The sequence below is a fragment of the Malania oleifera genome, chromosome 13 (assembly GCF_029873635.1).
Source record: "Malania oleifera isolate guangnan ecotype guangnan chromosome 13, ASM2987363v1, whole genome shotgun sequence".
NCBI lineage: Eukaryota > Viridiplantae > Streptophyta > Magnoliopsida > Santalales > Ximeniaceae > Malania > Malania oleifera.
Genome location: NC_080429.1, coordinates 62,570,466 through 62,596,730, shown reverse-complemented (window position 1 = coordinate 62,596,730; position 26,265 = coordinate 62,570,466). Strand labels below are relative to the sequence as shown.

The following is a 26,265-nucleotide window of genomic DNA, read 5'->3' as shown; positions in this document are numbered from 1 at the left end:
TAGGTCTAGACCAAGCTGAGGTGGGCCAATCGTAGAACAAACGAGAATTGTTTTGACTTAGCTTGGTTGGCCAACCATGGCTAAGTCCCACCTTCGGGCCACACAACCCAGTCATGTGGGGTGATTACATGACGATGATATATGAATGTCCACTCAGGTTGGTTCCTCATTACAGACATGATGAAACTACGTTTACAGACATGTTGTGTAATAACCTGAAGAATAATGGTATTTAAATATTAAAGAGAGAGGAAAATGGAAGGTGGCAGCAGACTTCGCATTCGTTGACGACGTGGCAACTTGGGCAGCTCTGAATTTCGTTGATGAAGGGGGAGTTCATCGACGAATTTTCTATTGACCATGTCGACGAGGTGACATGGCTCGTCGATGACAAGATACCGAGAGGATATTTGGGGTGACTCCATATTTCATCGACGAAGAGGAGAGCTCGTCGACGAATTTTCTTTTGAACTCGTCGATGAGCCACAAGATGACCTAGCTCGTCGACGAAGCCACTAGTATAAATAGTGTAAAATTTGAGTTTAAACGCAAAAAAATCGAGAAATTCTCTCTCTCTCTCTCTCCTCCCTATAGTTTCTCTCTCTTCTCTCTTCGATTTCAACTCCATCATTTGTCGGATCAACGATCTAAGGCCACCACAACGCTCTTAGGGAAGTTCTCTCCAAATCTGCTGGAGCGGATCATTGGTGGGAGCGAGTTAAAATTCATTCCTAAGTTAAGGTAAGGTTTTTTATGCCAAATTTGGTCTTACTGTAGTTATAGGAAATGTTACACATAGAGAAATACTGAGGTTTAGTTCTAAGAGTTGTCATTTTCAAAGTATTGATTAAGAAATCTTACGGGTGTGAGACCAGGAATTCATTGGGGCTTTTCAATTGTCGAGTAAGGGAATAAACTAAAGTAGTGATTTTCCAAGCAAATTATATTATTATTATTTATCAGCAAATTTATTTTCAGGAAGCATATATAATATATATAAGGAAATTTGTAATAATGCATGTTTGGGAAAATACTGCTATTATGTTGAAATGTACGTATATTAGTATGAGATGCTAGAAAATATGATTTTTGAGTAAAACTTATGGTTTTATGCAGTACTGTGTGGCATGAATATTATTTTGTGTGAAAAATATTATGATAGGGAAATTTTATGAATAAACATGTTTTCAGGAATTATAAAATAATGTAGTATATGATAATTTTGAAGTACATGATAAATGACTTATTTACTCAGAATGATATGTATGAGATTTTCGGCGCAAGGTCGTGTTTATGAAATGTTTGGCGCAAGGCCGTATTTTCAAAATGTTTAGTGAAAGGCCCTATTTATGAAAGTATAGAAATGCTATCAATCCATTTATGTTGAATGTTATATTATCATGTACTATATGTTATCAGAACCCGAATGTTAGTTAGTTCAGTTCAGGAGCACAATACTGTAGCTATATAGATCAGATATCTATGTTTAGATTCGTGCTAACTGCCCCACGAGGGGGATGGATAGTCGATGTGGCTTTCAGTGTAGAGTTGTAGACGTCCACCTAGCAATTCGGACCAGGATGTGGCGGGTCCATCGTACTTACAGACATTTTTGACTCAGCAGTGGTCGGCCAGCCATTGTCGGGTCCCGCCTTTGAGCTGTACAACCCGTCATGGGGGGTAATACATGACACCAACTAGCTATTCATCCTGGGTATGTTTTTAGTATTATCAGATATACTAGACATTTTATGAACTATATGATTTATTATAAAATACGAAAGTATATGATTATTGAGTATGTTATGATGAATGTTTCAAGTATATGAAATGTATTGTATATGTAGAATTGCATTAAATGTTCATGTTGCCACACAACTGTATTTAGTATATTCCCTTACTGAAAAGTGTCTCGCCCCTAAACTTAAATAATTTTCAGGAAACTCAAAAGGACAGGTGGGTCACGGCCGTCGTTGAGTTAATGTGTTACTACCCTATCAGAAGGGTAAGTTTTGTCTAGGAACAGTTGATTGGAGTTGTGGGTTCCTAGATATACATTTATGTTTTGTATTTTGGGAGATGTATTTAAACACCATGTCTATGGATTATAGTTCACTCTGGTATTATATCTTTTGTGGTTATGATGATGATGTTTTACATTTACTGTTACTTAGGTTTTCGCTGTGAATGTCAGGTGTGTCTCCATTACCCATGGGTTCGGGTTGACTTATTTATTAAATATGCTTTATTATATAATAAATTAAGCAGGATGTTACATGTTGGGTTTTGAACCCAGAGAAATGTATTAAGCATGTATATACTTTTTGAGAAAATATATGGTTGCAAATGTGTATATATATGTATATGCATATGAGTACAGATTTCATGATTACTCAATTAAATTATTTATTAAGTGAACGTGTTATGATACATTAAAACTCATGTTGCCACACACTGACAATAATTTATTCCATCTTACTGAGAGGTGTCTCACTCCTTAAATTTTTAACATTTTAGGAAATCTAGAGAGATGAGCTTAGAGAGCTCCGGGCAAGATTAGTGGTTTGGGGATGAAGTTAGTGCCAGTGAGACACCGCTATTTACCTATGTATGGATACGTTTATGTACCTTGGGTTGTATAGATGATTTTGGGAGAGAGATACTTTTGTATCATGATGGTATTGGTACTCTGGTATTGTATATGGGATTTTTGTATATTATGCTTCCGTTGTATTGTAGTATAGCTTATCGATAGTTGTACCCGGTAACCCACTTGGGGGTTGGGTGGTTTATGTATGGTATCAGAGTTTTATGTATAAATAAAAAAAATGTAATAGAATTTTCGGGTCGTCACAGGGTTGATGTGAAGTTTGAGGATGAAGACAAAGCGTTGATGCTGTTGAATTCCTTACTTATGACTCCAATGTATGAGAACCTAGTTACGACAGTGACTTGGGGGAAAGAAACCCTAGAATTGGAGGATATCACGAGTACCCTGTTGAGTTTCCATCAAAGGAAGAAGGTTAGCGACGACAATACTCAAGATGAAAGCCTCGTAGTGAAAGGAAATCAAGATCATGGGAGAGGCACAGGCTGGATCGAGGAGCCATAGGGCTTGGTCCAAATCCAAGAAGAGGAGGTTGTACGGTGTTTTAAGTGCGGTAAAAGGGGGCACAAATAACTCGAGTGCCCAGAGAGGATGAAAGGGAATGGTGGAAACAAAGAAGGGTTATTAAACACAGCGAATATAGTATTAAAAAAAAAAAAGGAAACTTTGGGAGCAATAACAATGATATGCTCTTGGTTTCATCTAGGTCACATGAGTTGGAGGATTCTTGGATCTTGGACTCAGCATGTTCTTAATATATGATGCCTAACAAATACTGGTTCACTATGTACAAATTGGTGAGTTTTGGTTCTATTTTGATGGGGAACAATGCGCTGGGCAAAGTGGTCAGGATGGGGAATATCATAATCAAGATGTATGATGTTGTGGTAAGGATGTTATATGATGTGAAGCACATACTGTAACGACCTACTAATTAAATAATAAATTTTTTCTTTCATCCATATTGAAACCTACTCTGCTCTGATACCTGCCAATTCAAGTATAGCTGACAACCTATGTAACGAGAAGCTGAATGTATATATATAAATCCACAACCATATATTCTAAATACAATACCAGAGTACTAAACCATTCCCAAAGTACACATATGCAACTGAACAAGGGCTACACAAAAATACACTACTCCCCAAAAGACTCACCTTACTGACAGAGCAGCATTGTAGCCCCTCTACCTGCAAGCCTAGTATGCTCGTCTAATTGGATCACCTGGAAAAAAAATGTCAATTTAATGGGATGAGATGATGTTCGGTAAGATGAAATATGCTATTACTAGTATGTGGCAAATGAGTTACAATTCTGTAAAAGTCTGTTTCTATATAATCATGTATAACTGAGTCTATAAAATACGGTACAAATAAAAAAAAAATCACCACCTATATCCATGTTGCTTAACATATCCGTATTTTAGGTTTCTACTCATAATACTTCTAATGTACATACGTATATCCTCTGTTACTGTAAAACTGTACATACATTATAATAATAACTTAAAAACTTCCCTATATGGATAACTATATGTCATGATTTAACCCCTCATGACAGGGTTGTACGGCCTGTAGGCGGGATTTATCACTAGCTAGCCTACCAGGATAAACCACTATACTCCGTCAGTCAGATCGGCCCTCCTCAACCCATATCTGATGGGAAGCTTGTCCACAACAAGGCATGATCGACTTATCTACCACGTATTATTTGAATACATGGTTGCACTCTAAACTGTATATAACTACGGTACCGTGCTCTGTAAACTGTTTCTATAATAGTCCATCAGGGTCTAATACTATATAGTACGTTTCTGTATATAACTATTTGTTTTACTATGATATCGTAATAACTGTATTAACCATGACACTGTAATAAACTGTATCTATATCAACTATGTTTTTGAAATAAACTGTAAATTTGTATGTCATGGTACTACAAAAACTGTATAATCATGGTATACTGTAAAGCATATTCCTTGTCTGTATATTCTGTAAAACATAATCTTGAAAATACTGTAAAACATGTTTCTATATAAATACTGTAAAACATGATTCTGTACTGTATCTATATTCTTATGCCACATGGTAATTTAAAGCATCTTAAACATAACTGATAAACTGTACAAATTCCAGCTCTGAATAATAAACTGATAAAACATATAATTTATATTGTAATCATACTAGAATTGCCTAGCATAGCATATTTCCCTTACCTGATTCCTGCTAAAATCCCCAACTATACGGGCCTTACCCCCCCCACAGGGCTCCCCACTCAGTACCCTAAAAATAATGTTTGCCAGAACATAATATTACTATTTCTTCACCTACTACATTTCCTACAACTGCTAGAAAGCCAAATTTTGACAAAAAGATCTTACCCTGAATCTGGGATGAAATCCAACTTTGTTCCACCGACGATCCGCTCCGGCAGATTTAGGGAGAACTTTCCAAGGAGCATTGTGGTAGCCTCAGATCATCGATCCGACAACTAATGGGGCCAAAATCGAAGAGAGAGGAGGGAGAGAACGTAGAGAGAGAAGAGAGAGGGTTTCGATCGATTTTCCTACGTAAAAATTGAGTTTAGCATTATTTATACTGCGGGCTTCATCGACGAGCCACGTCATCTCATCGACGAGTCCAAGAAGGAGGTTCGTCGACGAATGCCATCTTCTCTTCGATGAAATTCAGAGTTTAGGAATAACCTCTCGGTATCTTCTCATTGACGAAACATGTTCTCATCGATGAGACCCTCTTGTACCCTCGTCGACTAATCTCCTGTGTTCGTCGACGAGGCCATGAGAAATTCCTTGGGTTATTACACATACTCGAGCTGATGAAGAATTTGGTTTCGTTTGACGCTATGGATTGTAACAGATTTATATACAAGTTTGAAGGTGGGGTAATAAAGGTGAGCAAAGGATTTCTGACCGTGATGAAGGGGAAAAGAGTGTCAGGGAATATATTTACTGCTGGGAACTACAGTTGTAGATGGAGTTGCAGCTGCAAAGTCTGAGTTTGACAGTACAGTTTCATGTCAATACGGTTAGGGCATATAGGTGAGCGTGGGATGAAGGAACTTTACAAGAGAAATCTTCTAAAGGGTGTAAAATCATGTAAACTGGAGTTCTGCAAGTACTTTGTGCATGGAAAGCAGAACTAGGTTCACTTCATGACAACCACTCACAAAATAGAGGGATTACTAGACTATGTTCATATGAATGTTTTGGGGCCGGTAAGAGTAACATCACGTGGGGGACATGTGTGCTTCATGAGTTTCATTGATGACTACTCACGAAAGGTCTGAGTGTACTTCATGCCCCACAAGTCTAAGACGTTTGTCAAGTTTAAATTGTGGAAAGCCGTGGTGAAAAACTAGACCCGGAGAAAGATAAAGTACCTCAGGTCAGACAATGGCACTGAGTACACAAATTCGGGTTTTAGATAGTTTCGTGAGCAACATGGTATAAGGAGACATTTTCAGTATGCCAAACACCACAACAAATTGGTGTGGTGGAAAGGATGAACCAAACCCTAATTGAAAGAGCTCGGTGTCTCAGGTTGAATGCTAGACTTGCATTGAATTTCTGGGCTGAGGCGGTGAGTATGGTTTGTTTCTTACTTAATAGATCGCTAAGGGCATCATAGGATGGGAAATTTGCTGAGGAGGTGTGGACTAGTAATGATGTAGACTACTCCGGATTAAGAGTATTTGGGTGTCCAACTTATGCGTACATTCCTTGTAAGGAGAGACCAAAGCTTAGAGTATCAGAATGGTGTGAAAGGGTTCAAGCTATGGGATCTAGTGGCAAACAAGGTGGTGATTAGCAGAGATATGGTTTTCGATGAGAAAGCCATGTTTAGAGTACTAAGGAAGAATAAGAGAGATAGGTGCTAGAAAATTACAGCAGTAACAGGCATGTGGTTCAGGTGGAGTTAAGGACTCAGGGCAGAAATGCAGAGGGTTCTAACTCGAGAGATTAGCAGGCAGTGCAGGCGGAGTCAGAAACTCAATGTCAAAATGATGATGATGTTCATATCACAGGGAGTTATAGCTCAGGTGACTAGTAGCCACTGTGCAGTATAGTTATAGATAAAAACAGATGCATCGTCAGGCCACCCCCAGGTTTGATTTTGACAATTTGGTGTCTTATGCCATTGTCACTAGCAGCGAGGATCTTACTACATTTCAGGAGGTTGTGCACAACTAGGAGAAAGGTAGTTGGATGAGCGCTATGGTGGAGGAGATGGAATCACTGCATAACAACTAGACATGGGACTTGGTGGAGCTTCAAGTTGGGAAGTGGGCGATTGCATGCAAGTGAGAATACAAAAAGAAGCAAGCAATTTCAAAAAAGGAAACAGTGCAAGGCTAGTTTGGTAGCAAAGGGATACTCGCAGAGGAAGGGAGTAGACTATGAAGAGATTTTTCCCCCTGTGGTCAGGCACACTTCCATTAAGGTAGTGTTAGGACTGGTGGCATAACACGATATGCATCTGGAGTAGATGGACGTAAAAACGACTTTCCTCCATGTTGATCTGTAGGAGCTTATCTACATGAAACTGCCAGAAGGGTTTTGCCAACCTAGACGGGAGCACTTAGTTTGTAAACTTTACAAACTGAAGTAGTCTCTGAGGCAGTGACACAAACGGTTTGATGCCTATATGATCTGTATTGGTTGCAGGAGGTGTGAGTATGATTGTTGCATTTATATGAGGAGTCTTGATTATGGGTCTCTTATATTTCTTTTGCTTTATATAGATGACTTTCTACTTGCTGCTAAAGACATGACTGAGGTGAATCGATTGAAATCTCTGTTGGGAAAAGAGTTTGACATGAAATACTTGGTCGTAGCAAAGAGAATACTTGGCATAGAGATTTACAGGGACAGAGCTACAGGGAGACTATGGTTATCTCATGGTAGCTTTGTGGAGAAGGTGCTTGAGAGGTTTAGCATAGCTAATGCCAAACCGGTGAGCACACCGTCGGTGAGTCATTTCAGGCTATCTACCGCCCAGTACCCTATAACAGACGATGAGGTTCGTGACATGTCAAAGGTCCCCTATGCTAGTGCAATAGGGTGTTTGATGTTTGTCATGGTATGTATGAGATCGGACTTGACACAAGTTTTTAGTGCGGTGATAAGGTTCTTTTCAAATCCTGGTTGATAGCATTGGGATTCTGTGAGGGGTACGAACGAGTATGGCATCATGTTCAGTAGACAATAGAGTGATCCATCGGTAGTGGGGTATGTGGATGCAGACTACGCAGGAGACTTGGATAATAGGAGGTCTACCACAGGATACATATTCACCCTTGTGGGTGGACCCATTTGTTGGAGGTCTATGGTACAGTTGCTTGTTACCTTATCTACTACTAAGTCGAAGCACATGACAGTGGCTGAGGCTGCCAAGGAAGCATTGTGGCTCAAAGGATTGGTTAGGGAGCTAGGTGTCTAGCAAGGTGGAGTTCAGCTGCAGTGTAATAGTCAGAGTGTCATCTACTTGGCAAAGAATCGGGTGTATCATGCGAGGACAAAGCACATTGATGTGTGGTTTCACAAGATCAAGGAACTAATTGCTTCAAGTGAATTTTTGCTAAAAAAGGTTTGCATATTTGATATTGCAACTGATATGTTGACAAATTTTGTCACAGCGGACAAGTTCAAGCATTGCTTGGACTTGATTAACGTATTTAAATGCTAGATGGGAGACAAGCCCAATCTATGGTCTCGGGTGGAGCACCTGGTATGCTTTCACCTATTTTTCTCCTAAGTGATGAATATTCGCCAATATAGAGACTGTTGGGAATGTGGCTCATATTCTAAGTGGATAAATGTACTAGAAAAGCATAATGAAGCATTGAACAAAGCAGATGTTCACCAGCAATGCCCCTACAATAGGTGATGACCTCGTCTTCCTAGGGAACTCCAGAATCTCATTAATGGCAGGTCAAGGTAGATTATTTTTAAAACTAACTCCAGAATCTCATTAATGGTAGGTCAAGGTAGATTATTTTTAAAACTTACACCTAGTAATACATTCTAGCTGAATGATGTTCATCATGTCCCTAACATCAAATGCAATCTGGTGTTTAGATCTCTATTCAGTGAGGATTAAATAAGTTAGTCCTTACTTTAAAAGGGAAATTTGTGTAAAAACAATATTGCAATAACCGTCTGATTGCACTTAATATTTTATTTATTTTGAACGAGAATGTAAGCACCTTTAATTCAATCTATATAGTTTGTGGCATGGTAGACTAGTTGATATTAAAGACTAGAAAATTCATAATTAATTAGAAAATTTTATGTAGAATTTTTTTTAAATGTAAAATTTTTGAAAAGAAAAATTAAAATATTTTTGTATAAATAAAAATATTAAATCTTGTCCATGGTGATTTAAGATTTTAAAAATATTATGACATTAAATTATGTTTGTGGGTGACTATTCAAGATTTGCTAAGTTATATCTTTGAAATCTAAGGATGAGACTTTTGATTATTTTGTGAAATACATGACTAAAGTTCAAAAACAATTGTGTAAGAAAATTAAAATGTTAGTAACAAATAAAAAAGAGGTGAATATGACTCTTTTGTCTTTGACAAATTTTGTGAAAATAATGGCATAATCCAACAGATGACAACATCTTGTTGGGGATGAGGCTTATATTATGAGTAGATACAAGTACTAGGAAAGCATAATGAAACATTGAAAAAAGCAGACTACAAGGAATTTCTTTCTGCCTAAAACCGTCAATGGTTTGGTTGTAATCGTTGACGGTTTGGTTCAACGCAAACATGGAAACTTGAATTGAAAATTGGTAGATTGGAGGGATTTGGGGGATTTTTGTTCGGGATTTGACCTAGAGCCTTTCGTGCGCATAGGGTTGGTATAAATACATCTTATTGTAACCTTAATTGTAAGCTTGAACAATCATATAGTGAAAATCGGCCGTTGCTCCCATGAACGTATTCAAAATTGTCGAATCACGTAAATCTTGTGTCTCTTGTCTATTGTTCTTCAATTACTCTGTGTGTGATTGTGATTCGTGTGTGCTAGATTTGTATATTCATTATAGTGTGTTTGCATCGATTGTTTTAGATCAATTTGAGTGTTCTGGATTGGTATGAGTTGTGCGTGCTTCCGCTGCGTGTTCAACTCCAACACTAAATTGTAATATATGTTTTAAATTTCCTATCTACATATCTACGTTGTTTTATTATTATTATTATTATAAAATACTTCATACTCTTATGGATACTATGATCAAATTATGTCAAATTATTTTGAAGCAGGTATAAGCAACACAAACATTAAAATTTAAATGATTATTACTTTTAAAACAAATATAAACTAATAATGATATATTTAATTATTATGTAAATTGTAGAGGATCATGGTGTTGTAGAAATATATGAGGAAATTACTATTACTACGACTCCAACAGCAAGTACAATTATGAATTTCAACAAAATTGCCTTTATACATTTCTTCACTACATTCTTTACTGTATTCATTTATATTTTTCAGTAAATATTATATAATATTTCTTCTACTACTACAAAATAATGTAATAGATCTCATTTTAATGTAGTTGTTCAATATGAATTTGGTGGGACAATTGGTCATTTATAGGCTACACACACTAAGATTACTGAAAGGGGTAAAATAATTAACAAGTGGGAAGCTACGACGAATAAGAAGCATTAAAAAAAATAAACATTAATTAAAACTAGCCATGAGCACAATTATGTGCGTATCAAGCGTGCTCTACAAGTTTTTATTTTTTAAAACTTTTTAAAAACTATAAAAATATTAATTTTTTAAAAATAGTATAAGAACATTATGGGATAATCATAAATAATTATAGGGATATTTTATAATAATTATGAGTAGTTGTAGGGATAAATTTTAAATATTAAAAAGAATATTTTGAAAAAATTATGGACAATTTAAAAGTATTTTGGAATAGTAATAGTAATTATAAGGATAATTTTGACATTTTAAAAAGATGACTAAAAAAGAGAGAATTCCTTATAGTATTTTAGTTATTAGAGATTTGAGAAGAATCCAATGTAGTTAGTGCGGGCTGTTTGGTATCACCATTAAAAATTAGAGAAACGAAAATCAAAAAGAAAAATGAAAAACTAGAATCGAAAACTAAAAGCTATAAACCAGGCAACATGGTTAGTTAACATTTATAAAACTAATATAAATTGAAAACTTAATTAAAAAATCACTCATTTTCATCTTTAAATTAAAATATCATAAAAATATGATTAAAACAATAAATTTGCGAATACTACACATTAAAAAATTACTATGATAAAAATAAATTTATTATAATTATTTACTTAATTGTTATATTTTCTAAATTTATTTTATTTTAAAAATTTTATTAGATATGACAATTAAAAAATGGCAAAAGTATTTTACGATTAGCTTCATTAATATTTTTTAAAATTTATGCATATTTTTATTTTAATTATATTTAAATTTATATAATTATTTAATTTTTATTTTAATTTTAAAATATATAAAATAAATGATTTAATTTAAAAAAAATATTTATAGATATAAAAATTTCTAAAAATAAATTGGCAAAATAACTGAAAATTATATAATTTTTTTAACAAATATTTAAAAAATAGCAATAAAAAAAAATTAGTAATAAAAATAAATACATTTTTATAGTCAATTTCTTCCTAGAAATAAACCACAGAAAACAATAACGAAACAAAAACAGGCAAATTCTTCCTTGGCTGATGGCTCTGATGCATTTAGACACAAGTCGCTCCTTCCCCGAACTGTTCTTTACCCTGTACATCTAGACCAAAGAGGTAATCTTTCAATTTCTGCCCTTCGGAGCATCACGTCTGAAGCATGTCAGATGTAAATTACTACTAGTGAGTTTACGAATCTAATAAAATTACTCTTCAAATCTTCCTGTTCTTCTTTCAACCGGCTCTGCGTGCTTGCGCTACCTCAACCCTTATTTTCCTCCACCGTCGTTTCTGCAAGTTCCCTGCTCTGAAACTCTGAACCCTAACCTCAGTCCCAATCGCTCCGAACGAAGTCTTCGATAAGGTACCGTATCCCCGAGACTCTCGAGCTTTCAATGCTGCTGCTTTTATTTTTGCTGATTTGATTTGTTTGTTGTGTTGCGTTATCTGATGCAGCGTAAAATGGGGAGCGAGAGCAATTTGAAAATATGGGTCTCAGACAAGTTGATGTCGCTTTTGGGATATTCACAGCCAACAGTAGTGCAGTATATTATTGGATTATGTTAGTTTCACTTCTGCTCGTTTATTTATTTATTTACTTATTTGTGCGTTTTATTTTTGGGTCGAGGGTGTTGGTTTGGTTTTATGAATTTGCAATATTGTTCTTTTTTAAATTTGAGTGTGTGCGCGCCTTTTTTTTTTTTTTTTTCAGCTAAGCAAGCATCGTCGCCTGTTGATGTTCTTGGTAAGCTAGAAGATTTTGGGTTGCCAATCTCCAGTGAAACACGCACTTTTGCGGAAGAAATTTTTGCCAAAGTACCGCGCAAAGCTCCTGGGTTAAACGTGAGTTTTTTTTTTTAATATAAATTTAATTTTTCCCGTTGGTTGGTCGTACAAATTTGGCTAGAAATTGAAAGCTTTCTGGAATTTCAATATTTTTGTTTCGTTTGGTAGTAACCTTCTTGTTTTGTTGGACCTCCTGTTGCTGTTTATATCAGCTTTACCAGAAACAGGAAAGGGAAGCAGCTATGCTGGCAAGGAAGCAGAAGAGCTATGCTCTTTTGGATGCTGATGATGATGATGATGATGATGACGATGATCTTGGTGCTGGCGTGGACGATAAATCTTCTGCTTCTGTTGTGTCCCTTTCGAAAACAGCAGACAACCATAAGAAACGGTTCAGGAAGAAGATTGATGATAATCAAGAAGACGAAGATGACGAGGCATAGTGCTTATACCCTTATCATAGAATTCGATTTTTTTTTCCTATGGTAAGATTTTGTATTGCTGCTTCTTGTAATAACTTGTTATCTTTTGTTTTGACTGAATACAATGCCGTAGGTGAGTGCTCCTGCAGAAAAAGGAAAACGACTTAAAAGACAAAGACTGCAGGATGACAATGACGACTCCTCCGAGGTAACTTGTTGGTTATCTTTGTTCTCTTTCTTAGCATCATTTATTTTATGTCATTCCAGAAGGGAAACAGGATTTTTGAGATTTTATTGTCAGATGCAACCAAAATTAGATTGTTGTTCAGTTAATTGTGTTGCTGAAAAACTGTCAAGGTTTTCTCCCTCTCCTTCCTTGGAATCCCCACCTTATACCCCAACAAGCTCCTCCCCCCAGCCCACCCCCACCAAAAAAATAAAAAAGAAAAGCAACAATCACTTAAGAAATAATGCTGTACAGTCAAGCTGCAGATTACAAGCCTGAGTTATAAAGTGTTAACTACTGTATGCATTTTTTTTCACCCATAGTTAATTTTAACAAGGAGAAGCCCAAAATTTATGAGTTTTCCTCTCTCCCAATTTTAAACACTTGGTTGGATGTCTTTTTTTTTGCATGCAGTCAGAAGAAGAAAGGTTACGTGACCAGAGAGAGAAGGAGCAGTTAGAGAAGAATATGAGAGAGCGGGATGCAGCAGGGACACGGAAGGTACTCATTTATTTCTAAGTTGATGTTTTGATTGTTTCAATGTTATGCCATCAGTTTTGGCTTGGTTTAGGGGTTGGAAAAACCATTTCCCTTGGCATGCCTGGATCATTTTTTTGAGGTTAGATTAATTGTGGTTTGTCAGTGGACTGTGGCATAGTATCTTAATGATATCTATCTGTGTACTAGCATCATTGGCTGGTACATGTATGCATGAAAGCGAACTTAAGAAAGGGCGGGGAGGGGAAGGGGGATTTTTTAACCCAAATTGAAAGAAGTTGGGACATTCTGGGTTTTCTTTTGATGTGAAAATTTGTCTAAGAAGTTGGTTTCTTCTCTGACAATTCACAAAATTAGCCCAATTTATCAATTCTAAATTCAGTCTGATTCATTTGCCTGAACTTCATGGATGGTTTTGGTTGGACCTGGATTAGGGTTTTCTTCATGGAACTTGTTTGCTGGCTAGAATCATCTTGAAGCAGAATATTTTGCCCTCGCTAACATGATTATGCATGTGCACATGGTAGCTGTCACATTTCTGTGTCTTGCATTGCATTCTTAAATGAGCAATTCTTTTTTACACAATATTTTACTATTTAATTTGCATGGAGCAACAAATTGTGTGCAGCACTATTGTTTTTTGTTATGATTGTTTTCTTTGAATATTTGCAAATTGCATTGTTTCCGATATCCATGCTAAATTGTTAATGACATTGACCTATCACCTGTACTTTTATTGACAGTTAACGGAGCCAAAGTTAACGCGAAAGGAGGAAGGTAAAAATCTTGAAAGTCATATGTAGAAACATTCCTATGTACATATTTGTTTTTATTATTCCTTAATTTAATCCATTTTTATGTACAACAGAAGAGGCAGTTCGAAGATCTAATGTTTTGGAACAAAATGATATTCTAGATTTAAGGTTTGTCGTCTTACAAAAAAGTCTGTGAGGTGTTTCCTGTTTAGTTTAGTCTATGGTTTTGCATTTTGTATTGTCCTTTGGCTAGTTTTGATGCTCACAATTAACGTTTTTGAGAATTTTTTTGATTAGTAGTTGAAATCTAACATATAAAATAATTGGCTACTCTCCATTTTTTCTGTAATAGTAGAAAAATATTTTGAAGAAGAAAGGAAAATTAAAACATGGGGAAAAAAATTGAAGTAGTTGGAGAAGAATTGCCTTTTAAACAAGAGTCCAATTGGAGATGAAATTGAGATTGAAGTGGGGGAGTACACTATGGAAGGATGGGAAGGATTTGATGTCACGAATCCTCAAATAAAGATTCAATTAAGTGCTGCACGACACTCATCGAGAGCTCTCTCCCAACTAAGTCAGCCAATGATTACCCGTTCAAGTCTGCATACACGAGCACCACATAAGTCTCTTTAACCAGTAACCATGAAAGTAACCATTACAAACAGCCACAGTTCACATAGGCTAGAGGCATTAATACAGAAAGTATTCATAGATCAACGAAGTACATCATGGTCCATCATAAGGAGACACAACGATGAAAAGGACACACAAGTAATTTGATATTCAATATAAATTCCTATAGAATACATGTAAAGTCAATATCTTCCCCCTATTTATCCCATTACATTGTCTCCTAATATCCTTCCCCACTCATTTTATTGACGTTGGCATCAATTTGCTGTAAGAAGTCTTCAGTCCTTTGATTTTGGTGTTGCTGTCTTGGAGTTCAGGAAATCTTGAATCTTTTATGTGGCATGTTGGAGGTCTTTTGTCTTCTCCCAACTGTTCTTTTCTTCTCCCAACCTTGTCTGCTTAACCAGGTACTATTGTTGCTGACGACCTTCTTGGTTGAAGAATCTATCTGCAAGGATCTTCTCAACATTTGTGGTTATAGTCTTCGTCCTGGAAATGGTTGATCTCCTCGAATTTTGTTGGCTCAAATCTTCTTCATCAACATGGAATGGTTTTAAGTTGCTGGCGTGAAAAGCTGAATGGAGTGGTCGCCTATGACTCTTCATCCACTCTAGTTGTTCAAGTCGATAAGATGCATGTTCTACTTCTCTATCACTTTGATTGGGCTTTCATATCATTGTAAGAGTCTTTTGTCCTTGCCTTTGGTGTCTTAAAACACTTATTTAATGGAGTGGTTATGGCGTCTCTATTCAGAACCTAACTTTCTTTGGCACACAGGGTAATCTGTGGTAAATTTGGACTTTTACGAAATGGATGGGATGCTATTGTAGGAGTTGATACTACCTACTTGAGTTCTGGAAAATTTGTGTCTCAAATCTATCTGTCTTTTGTTCTTACTGTTCATATAAAGTGCATAATGTGTAGAGAATTTGCCTTCGGGTGGATAATTGGATTGGGGGGAATATGCTTTTGGCTATTGATTTTCCTCGTCTTTTTTTGTTTCTCCAATCTTCTTGAGTCTGCTATTGCTGCCTTCTTTATCGTCCAAGAGGGTTGTCTATATGTAGATTTTCATTTGGGGTGGAATCTCAATTTAGAGAGAAACTAATGAGCTTGCTTTTTTGACTGTTGTGCTTGATTCTTTTTGTGTCCAGGGGAGTAGCGAAAAAAATATTTGGTCTTTCAAGTCTTCATTCTTCTGACCTGAAAATCTTCCTTTTTCTCATTTGATCCATGACCCTAATATTAGCCCCTTTGCCCCTTTGCCCTTATCTTGGAATGATCAAGGCCTTTTCTTGGAAATCTGCGAGAAAATCCATACTAATGACTTATTTCCAAAGTGAAGACTTAATAAGGCCCTATCTCCCAGTGTTTGTGTCCCCTGCTTTAGGAATTAGGAATTGGGAAAATTGTTCACTTGATTTTAGATTGTCCCTTCTTTTGGGGATTTTGGAATAATTTGTTTGGGATATTTGATCAAAGTTTGTGCCCAGCTTCATTGGAGCATTCTTGTGTTATTGTGTTTGGAGGTTTTGAGTAGAGGAAGGAGAGGAAAGTTTGTGACGGTGTACTCTTCTGGCTATTATTTGGTGCATATGGTTGAAAGAATGCTTGAATCGGAGCACTATTATTTGATGCATATAGTTGAAAGAATGCTTGAATCGGAACTTTCTTGTGTTATTGTGTGTGGGGATTTTGGTAAGAGGAAAGAGAGGAAAGTTTTGTGAATGGTGTGCTCTTCTGGCTATTATTTGGTGCATATGGTTGAAAGAATGCAAGAATATTTAAAGGTGATGCCACTTCTAGTATTATGTTTTCGAGCGGAGTCGTCTTCTTGGCACCCCTTTGGCGGAGACATGTAGCAGGATTGGTTTGCGTTACTCTATTGATTTGTCTTGTATTTACTTTCTTTTGTTTAGCTGCTTTCCTTTTGTAATGGAGGATATCTGGTTCTCACTGGTTTTTTCATTTTTCTTTGTCATTATTGTACTCCTTGTTCCTTTAATACAATTTTTTGTTTATCAAGAAAAGAAAAAAAAAAAAAAAAAAAAAACAGAAATCTGGAGTATTTTCATGTGTCTGTTGGATTTGATTTCATAATTGTAATTTATTTTCTGAGGAAGTTAATTTTTATGTTTCTTTCTTGTGTCTGTTTCAGAAAAGTTTCAAGACAAGAATATTTGAAGAAAAGGGAGCAAAAGAAACTGGAGGAGATCAGGTAGGATGAAGGATGCGTCATATTTGATATTACTTTCTCTTTTAGTTACTTATTTAATTGTTTTCTTTTTTACCTCTCATCCCCTTTAATTTTTAACGATGTATTATCAATTTCAGAGATGATATCGAGGATGAACATTATCTGTTTGATGGTGTTAAGCTAACTGAAGCAGAATATCGTGAGCTAAGGTAATTTGTTATATATATATATATATATATATATATATATATATATATTAAAAATAAATAGATCAGTGTGGTATAATGGGCACAGGCATGATATTCTAATTGTTAGTCAAGATATATTGGTGCACATTATATGCTAATTTTAGGTGGATGCATGGAATATTTTTTTTTCAAGCCATTGAACTTGTTTCCCCTTTGTTGGCAAAGAATGAAGTGACATTTTAGTTCAGAGGAGGAAGTGAATGTCCTCAACTCAATGATCATGCTTCTCTTTTCCTTATGTTTTTCCTAAAAAAAAAAAAAAAAAGAAAAAAAAAAAAGAGGAAAGTAAAAAGAAAACACTTGTCAGGCCATTGACTTCAACCTTTTCTGATATAAGTAAAATAGAAAAGGCTCAATTTTCTGTTTCTGTCCAGATGAGGAGCTACTGTATAAATAATTGCTTCACATTTTTCTGTTTCGTTTCTGCTTGGTATTTAGAGGCCACTCGTTTGTAAGTTTACACAGTGAATTTTGTGTGTATGCTTTATTGTGGTGTGTTTACTTTTTGTGTTCAGTATGCAAGTGTCACTGTTAGAACTGTATAATTTTATATGTGGGCTGGACATGGTTGAATAATCAAAATTACCTTACAGTAAAATTGAGGCCTTTGTAACCGATCTTGTTAGTCTCAGTGCTTTGTTCTTTTATTTATTTTTTAAATGTCAACGCAGTATAGGAGCAGATCTGAGATTCTAGAAAATTTGTAGTGAACTGGGAATTTGCTTTTCTTACCCTTTATTAGACACTTGTTGGAAAGGATTTTGCTTTTTTACCCTGTTTTGGACAGTTGTCGGATAATTGTGCAACAGTAATTGTGTTGAATGTTAATCATGCTGTCTTTTGTCCAGAAGAGTACTCATTTTGAGTGTCATTCTTTTTTCTATGTTTTATGGATATAGAATTTTTGGTTTTTTCTGCCTATAACATCTTATAAGTGAGTACAACATGAAGAAAATGTTTTGCAGTTATTTAAGCCAGCAATTTTGTTGATCTTCTTAATAACTACTCAATTGGTTGTATTATTCATGAAATTTGATTTCATTGTAGACATGTTCTATGTGAAAAGTTGCATAATCTCTTTTTGGAGATTTCAGTATAAACATTGAAGTTGCGCTGTCAAATTCCTGATGCATGCAACTTCAAATGATTGTTCTATTCTATAATGCTGTAAAGGTAGATTGCTACCAATTAGTGTTAAGCTTCTGGTAAAAAAATCATATTATTGGCAGATACAAGAAGGAAATATATGAGCTTGTGAAGAAGCAGACAGAAGAGACTGATAACACAAGTGAGGTAATTGACAATTTCTATTCCTGTCAAGCTGTGGTGGTTTTGCCCCATTCATTTATAGTCTTTACCAATTCTGTACTGTATATTAATACCATTTGCAATCATTTGGAAGAAGATTGTTACTATGTTTTAAAATGTTGTAATTTAACTTTGTGTATGGTTAAAATTGGTATTGATGTTGGTTATTATGAAGTATCTTTACATTGTCTTCATCAAATACAACCAAACTTATAGGTTTTTGATGCCAATATTTCAAATCTATTTTTGATGTGAGCCACATCATCTGTGCTTCTGAAAGGTATTGATTTATTTTATAATGTGAAATGCTTCTGGAAAAGTTTGGGACGTCAGTTTCATATGTTTTTATGACCATTTAGCTGTCATATTTTCAGTTTAGGTTAAATTATTTGTTTTCTTATCTTTTGAATGGTCAACTTATCTTGACAGAGTTTTCTTTTTGGATTTTTTGTTCTTTAAATTATTCCTGACCAGTTTTACAGCACAGCATCTCCTTATTTGCTTTGGGATCAATTTTCTGTTTTCCATTTCTCTCTTTGTATTTTCTTCCTTTCTGTTTCTGCTTTATGTATCATTGAAAACTAAGTTGTTGCGTGTGCTTTTTCTGCTTATAGCCGATAGTTTGTACTTTATAGTTGCTTGGTCACAACTTCTTATCTTTGGAAAAAGGATCCTTTAGATCTAGTTATTTTGGATGATCTAAGATTTGTTGATGGTTTATGCTTTTAGTTTATTTCCTGGAAGATCATTTCCTTGCCATCTTTAGGGTCTGTACTTGCATGAGCATAATTGATGTCTGTATTTGTAGAACTTCATGAAACGTGTCATGGAGGATTTGGGCATGAATCTTTTGATTTTATGAGAGTTTGGTGATGTTGTTGATTGTCAATTGTTGGCTAATATTGGAAGAGCTTATGTTTTCTTGATAACCAATATATATTTCCTCCATTTCTTAGATTTTAATTTATTTTAAATATCTCGTTCTTTTTTTAAGTTTCCTTCAGCTCAAGGCTTTCCTTTTGTGTAAGGAGTATTTGATTTTTCCATGGCTCTTTTTGGTCCTCTCGACAACATTTTATGGATAAAAATACATAATTTTTTCCATACCTTCAGATATTGAGGCTTGTTGTGAGTTATTTGCTTCTGTTTGCCTTGGAGAAAAGTTGTTGAAACAACACAGATCTTAGTGTTTATCATGGTTTTAAATTTTGGCTGAACTTTTGGGAGCAGTTGAAACAAAAACCAGCTTTAATTTCCTTTTTTGCCAAATTTTAGCCAAAATATAGGAAATTTAACTTCAATTTCTTTGGGTTTTGTTTTTGTTTTTGTTTGTTTGTTTGGTTTTTTTTCCCTGTAGTAAAAGAAGAATTTCATTAATAGATTACGAATATACAGCCAGGAGAATTAGACATCTTCTTAGCAAAGTCTGGAAAAATCCAGATAAAAACATAGAAAAAAAGCAGAAAACTAATAAAGACAAATAAAACCAGTGCGAACTAACAATCCCACAGAATGCCAATCATGCTGAATATCAGAAAAGCTTACACCCTTAATTCCTTGACCCACACGCAAAAAAGAAGCCAAATAATGTATCTTTTCCCAAACCAGTAAATGTGATGACTTCCTCCCTAGAAAAATACGCGCATTACGATCCAACCACAACCCCCAAAAGACTGCAAAAAAAGCACATCGCTCTTCCTTTTTTCCTGCCAAAACCAACAAAAGAAACAGCTAGAAGGCTCTCCACTGCTCCAGAACTCAGCCAACATTCGTACTGAATAGCTTATTCCATACCCTCCGAGCATAATCACAATGAATGAACAAATGCGATGAGGATTCTGAACAATTAAAACAAAGAACACATATGTTTGGAGATATAGCCTTCAATAGTCTCCTAATCAGCAGCAAATTATTGGTATTAATTTTATAAAGTGCGACCAGAAATATGAGGCTTGATTTTAAGGGGACTTTGGCCTTCGAAATGGATCCATAGAGAGGAAAAGATGAATTAGATCTAGTTAAAAAATCAGAAAAAAATTTGCATGAGTAAACCCCCAAAAGATACAAAGGCCAAGGCTGACTATCCTCTGAAGAAAAATGACAGTTATTCAACAAGACCAGCAAAGAGGATAGCTCAACCATCTCTCTATGGTTCAACGACCTATGAAAATGAAAATCCCAAGAAGGAAAAGGACCACTTGGATCAACAACAAAAGATGAAATGGAACCATCCTGCCCTGAGCTCAAGCGATAGAGGTGTGGAAAGAGGTGGACAAAACTACATTCCCTAACCAAGGATCTTTCCAAAAGAGGATATGACTACCTCTTCCCACTAGGAATTTAATATGGGGAATGAAGAGGGGATAACTTTGAGAGATAGCTTTCTATGGGCTCTCCAATGAACATCTAAATCTCAAATTGATATCCCACCCATTCTCGTCTAATCCATACTTTTAACCACTTCATACCACAAGGAAGAATTTTCTAGCGAAAACTGCCAACGCCATTTAGCCAGAAGAGGTGTTTATAGACACGAGGTTTCCAATACTCAAACTGCCCTCTGGTTTAGACCTATCCACCACTTTCCAACTTACCAAATGATCCCTAAAGCCCCTTACCCCGACCACGAGAAGTCTTTCATTATCTTCTCAGTCTTGCTAGTGACCCCCACCATAATCTTAAAAATAGAAAAAAAAGTATAAAAGGATTATAGAAATTAAAAAGACAAGACTGGATGAGTGTAATTCTGCTACCGAGAGAAGAAAAAAGCACCTTTTGACCCATCCAGTCTCTTAGAAACCCTTTCCACAACAAGATCCCAAAAACTGGCAGATCTACGGTTACCCTCCAAAGGAGAGCCCATAGATGGGACAGTGGCCAATCCAAAACACTACAAGTCTACAGCCCACCTCTGCTGACAACTCCCTGACACTCTTGTCAGCATATTGATAGCCGCGTGCTGCTTTTCCCTGTATTAATCTTAAGCCTAGAAACATTCTCAAAAAGGTGGAGGAGACCCAAAATATTAAAAAAGGAGGGTCTATGATCCTCTAAAAAGAAGATGGTATCATCAGCAAACTGAAGGTTTGAGACCCTGACCCCCTCTCTCCTGACCTCCAACCTTTTCACTAAACCTCTATCCACAACCCTATTCACCATCCTACTCAACATATATTATCAAAAAAAAAAAAGAAAGAAAGAAAATTCATCCTAAAAATATCAGTCACTAAAACAACAAAAATGGGGCAAGCGGGTCACCTTGCGTAATCCCTCTTGTAGCTTTTACCCAAGATTTATACTTGCCATTCACTAAAACCGAGTAGCTCACATTATGCAAAAAACTTCTAATCCACCACCTCCATCTCTCACCACACCCCTTGCAAAAATCTTATCTAGGAAATTCCAATTCACTCTATCATAAACTTTCTCAAAATCCAACTTAAAAATGGTTCCCATCTTCCTGCTTGAACGTTCTCAACAATCTCATTGGAAACAAAATGGCATCCACAATTTGCCTACCCCCAAGAAACGCACTTTGAGACTCATAGATAGTCCTTTCAAGCACCGCACTCAACTTGTTAGCTAAAATTTTAGTGATGATTTTATAAACACTAGAAACGAAGGTAATAGGACTATAGTCTAGCATCTTGATGGATTTATTAGTCTTTGGTGCTAGAGTTATGAAAGTGGAATTGATACTCTTGCTTAAGGTCCCATTTGCATAAAATTCCTTAAAAACCTTAAACGAGTCATCCTTAACCACCTCCCAACAATCTTGGAAGAAAGCCATATTAAATCCGTTAGGCCCTGGAGCTTCAATCTTCTCCATCCCCAAAACCTTGACCCTCACTTCTGCTTCCTCAGAAGGTCTCTCCAACCTAGCTACCTCATCACTAGACAAAAGGTTCCAATCTAAACCTTCAACCATTGGCCTACTATCATCCTCCTTGCAATACAAATTAGAATAAAACTCAATGAGTTCAGAAGCAATTTGACTCTGATTGGAGATGGAATCCTCCTTGCCTACATCCAACTCCCTAATCAAATTCTTCCTCATTTTCCTGTTAGCTATCCTATGGAAAAATATAGAATTACAATGACCATCGTTGATCCATTTGAATTTCGTTTTCTACCTCCAATTTCTCATTTCCTTCAAAGTTGCCCCCTCCAATTCATTCTTCAAAGATAATTTTTTCATCCCTTCCTCCCCTAAGAGAATCGTATCTTCTTCGTCTTCCTATCTAATTCAGCTAACTCTTCTAAAATACTAGCCTTTTTAAACCTTAAATCTCCGAACACCTCCTTATTCCATTCTTTCAACTTTTGGTTTGTCCACTTCACCTTTTTCATGAATCTAAAACCTTACCGCTCCCTCTTTACATCCTCATTCCAAGAATTCCTGACTAAGGCTGAAAGGAGTCATGATCCGACCACATTTTCAAACTTGAAAGGAGTAGGACCCCAAGAAACCTGTCTTGATTCCAATATGATGGGGAAGTGGTCAGAAGTAGGCCTAGGTAAAATTGGTTGAGATAGATTAGGGAGCTCATCCTACTAGTCTGTGCAAAATAGGAATTTGTCGAGCCTGCTTGCTATTGCTCTAGCAACTCCCACCAACCATTTAAAGTTAGCGTTATCTAGGGGGAGATCTCTCAAACTGCAATCCCTAATAAATGAATCAAAACTCTGCATAGTGGCAGTAAACCTATCACTCCCTTTCTTCTCTTGGGGAAGCCTTATAGCATTAAAATCACCTCCCACTATCTAATTAGGAGCACAAAAGCCAAACATGGAACAATGATCATTCCAAAAAGAGCTCCCAAGGGTTGGTCTAGAAGGACTATGCACTGACGATACCCACCATTGGCCCTGGTCATACACTACTACCAAGACAGAAAGAGAGACCTACTAAATTATCCAATTTAACAATAGAGTGAGTGTTCCAAAACACCAAAATACCAGCCACCGACTCTTAAGAAGGTATGAAGGCCCAATCATTATTATGCCCTTCTTAAATCCCTTTAAAAAATCTCTTATCAACATTCTTAAGCTTTGTCTTCCGAATCAAAACAATATCAAGAGGATATCTAAGTAGGACCTTTTTGATTAACCCCTTTTTTCTAAAGTTCCCCAAACAACATTCCAACTGAAAATTTTCATAATTTCACTTGTTTCCCTCCCTTCTCAACTCTCTCCCCTCCCCCATTATTGATTGAAGAAACTAGGTCCTTAAGTTATTTTAAAACCTTCTTCTATTTTTGCTTATATGTTCTAGGACTCATCGACAAATTCACCTTGATTCCAACTAGACTAACTAATTTTAGACCTTGGTCCTCCAGGAAGTTATTTGGATATGGAATGTCTCTCTCGCTACTCCCCCAGGTCAACACCAGAGGCGCTACCCCTACTGGAACCCTCCCTTCTAGCATAAAGTGTCAGAAGAAAGAATTGATTGAATAGGAAAGGAAGAATACCTTTTCTAGACAAATTCGGATCGACCATAGGGGTAGATGCTGCTTCATCAATAACCCTCCCCACCTACACAACAACCAACACACACACACACACACACACAATTTACAGAAGGAATATCAACAAAGTCCACTGTATCAGAGTTAGGTTTAGGGCCAAGGGAGTTGGGACAAAGACTCCTTGTTAGTGAATTCTTTCGCTTGGTTTAAGTTGTGCTTATTATCATTTGTACCCCCTTGCATAGTGTCAAAAAACAATTGAGCTCACTCTTCTTCATACAATTGCAAGCTTTGTGTGTGGCCATCGCATTGCCTCAAGGCTTCCACTCTCTCACCTTTGGAAAGTTCCTCTATAAGTTGTGACATGCACCCTTTTCATACAAATCTAAATAAGATCTTAATTGATCCACCAACAATTCCTTCTTGGAATTGCAAAAGCTGCTTGAGTCATCTTCCATAGTCGAGACCTCTTCACCACCGCTAGTCAAATTATCTTCCTCTCTCTGCCCATCATCCCTTTAATTGCTTCACCTTTCCCTCCCCCCCTGCATTCATTTGTAAAAACTTCCTCCCCCTTACTATTTTAGGATCTTTGATTCCCTTCCTGATTCCCCATTGGCTAATTTAAGAGATTACCGTTGGATAGTAACATGTGAAACATTCCTTAGATCTTCCTTTGTCACCTTTGAGTCTCCCGATCACTGTGCCTCTTTCCTTGAGAGGTTTGTTTGATCTCCCTTCCTAAATTTTTCTTCGTTTCCAATCCATGTAGATTACCCATCTGGCTGCCAGAAAAGGACCCAAACCATTTAGTCTCCTTAGTGCTAGAAGGTCTTGGATCCACCTCCTGGGTAGAATCTGATGCCACAATACTTTTATCCTTTTCAACCCATTTGCTAACAACCCTTCTTAGCCCATTAAAGATAGGCCCAAGTCTTCGATCTTCATTATTGTTAAGATTTTGATTAAAATGAATGGCCTAACTTGGAGATAGGTCTCTCCCTATATTTATAACACAACTTAAATACATTCTAATGACAATAATACCCATACTAACTCGCATCAATTAACATACTAACACGTTGAATAATAATAATACTAAAAGACGTAAATAACCTCTTACACTCCCCCTCAAGTTGGTTCATAAATGTCATATGCTCCTAGCTTGTTACAAATAAATTTAACACGAGCAGCCCTCAAAGATTTGGTGAACAAATCAGTAAGCTCTATATGTCACTTCACATAAGTGGTAGTAATGATCTTTTGCACAAGTTTCTCTTGAATAAAGTGGTAATCAACTTCAATGTTCTTCGTCCGCTCATAGAAGACTTGGTTGGAGGCAATATGAAGAGCAACTTGATTGTCACACATCAACTTCATAGGCTAAGAATGCAAAAAACCCAATTCTTTCAATGTGTTCTGCAACTAGACAAGTTCACAAGTAGTGTGAGCCATAGCTCTATATTTTGATTTAGCACTTGATCTAGCCACCACAGTTTGTTTCTCACTCTTCCAAGAAACCAAATTACCACCAACCAAGATATAAGACCCGGTTATGGATTTCCAATCGGAAGGTGACCCAACCCAATTTGACCCTCCCTAATCACGATATAAAATGCCTCTCCTAGGTGCACCTTTGAGATATCTCAAGATGTGAATTATTGCGTCCCAATGACTTGTCCTCAGAGAATCTAGAAATTGACGCACAACACTTGTTGTAAAATATACATTCGATTGAGTTATTGTGAGATATTTCAACTTTCCAACAAGTCTCTTGTATTGTCTAGGATTAGGTAGCAAATCACCCATATCTGACATTAACTTGCTATTAGGATCCATGGGTGTATCAATCGGTTTAGATCCCAACAATCCAGTTTCATCCAACAGATCAAGAACATAATTTTCTCTTGACTAAACAGTTCCCATACAAGATCTAGGTACTTCTATACCCAAGAAGTATTTCAATGGTCCCAAATATTTGGTTTGAAACTTATTCTATAAAAAAAGTTTGAGACTCTAAATATCTTTATAATCATCACTTGTAATAACAATATCATCCACATAAACAACAAGAAGGATCCTACCCAATGAAGTATGACGATAAAAATAGAATGATTCGCTGCATACTGTCGAAGACTAAACTCAAGTACTACAACACTGAATCGACCAAACCATGCTCCGGGAGACTGTTTTAAACCATATAGTGCCTTCTTGAGCCGACATACTAAGCCTGACTTTTCCTAAGCGTCAAACCTAGGTGGTTGCTCCATATAGACCTCCTCCTCAAGGTCACAATGCAAGAAGGAATTCTTCACGTCTAACTGATGCAAAGGCCAGTGACAACTAGTTGCCAAGGAGATGAATAGATGTACTAGTGTAAGTT

The 26,265-nt window shown here is 36.4% G+C and overlaps 1 protein-coding gene across 2 annotated transcripts in view; it reads left to right on the top strand.

Moving 5' to 3' along the window:
* The first annotated feature begins 11,350 nt into the window (after positions 1-11,350).
* The window catches only part of LOC131146582 (pre-mRNA-splicing factor ATP-dependent RNA helicase DEAH1-like), a 59,516-nt gene continuing 44,601 nt past the window's right edge, over positions 11,351-26,265 (top strand). Inside the window, exons 1-12 of one of the 2 annotated variants that reach the window (XM_058096257.1) lie at positions 11,351-11,452; positions 11,634-11,699; positions 11,792-11,897; positions 12,048-12,178; positions 12,334-12,558; positions 12,677-12,751; positions 13,184-13,270; positions 14,011-14,044; positions 14,136-14,190; positions 16,817-16,876; positions 16,993-17,064; positions 18,333-18,396. In XM_058096257.1, coding sequence (XP_057952240.1) covers positions 11,798-11,897; positions 12,048-12,178; positions 12,334-12,558; positions 12,677-12,751; positions 13,184-13,270; positions 14,011-14,044; positions 14,136-14,190; positions 16,817-16,876; positions 16,993-17,064; positions 18,333-18,396 — 903 coding nt within the window. In that variant the 5' untranslated portion in view covers positions 11,351-11,452; positions 11,634-11,699; positions 11,792-11,797. Of the gene's footprint in view, positions 11,700-11,791; positions 11,898-12,047; positions 12,179-12,333; positions 12,559-12,676; positions 12,752-13,183; positions 13,271-14,010; positions 14,045-14,135; positions 14,191-16,816; positions 16,877-16,992; positions 17,065-18,332; positions 18,397-26,265 lie in introns of both variants that reach the window. The other variant, XM_058096258.1, reaches the window with a different exon arrangement.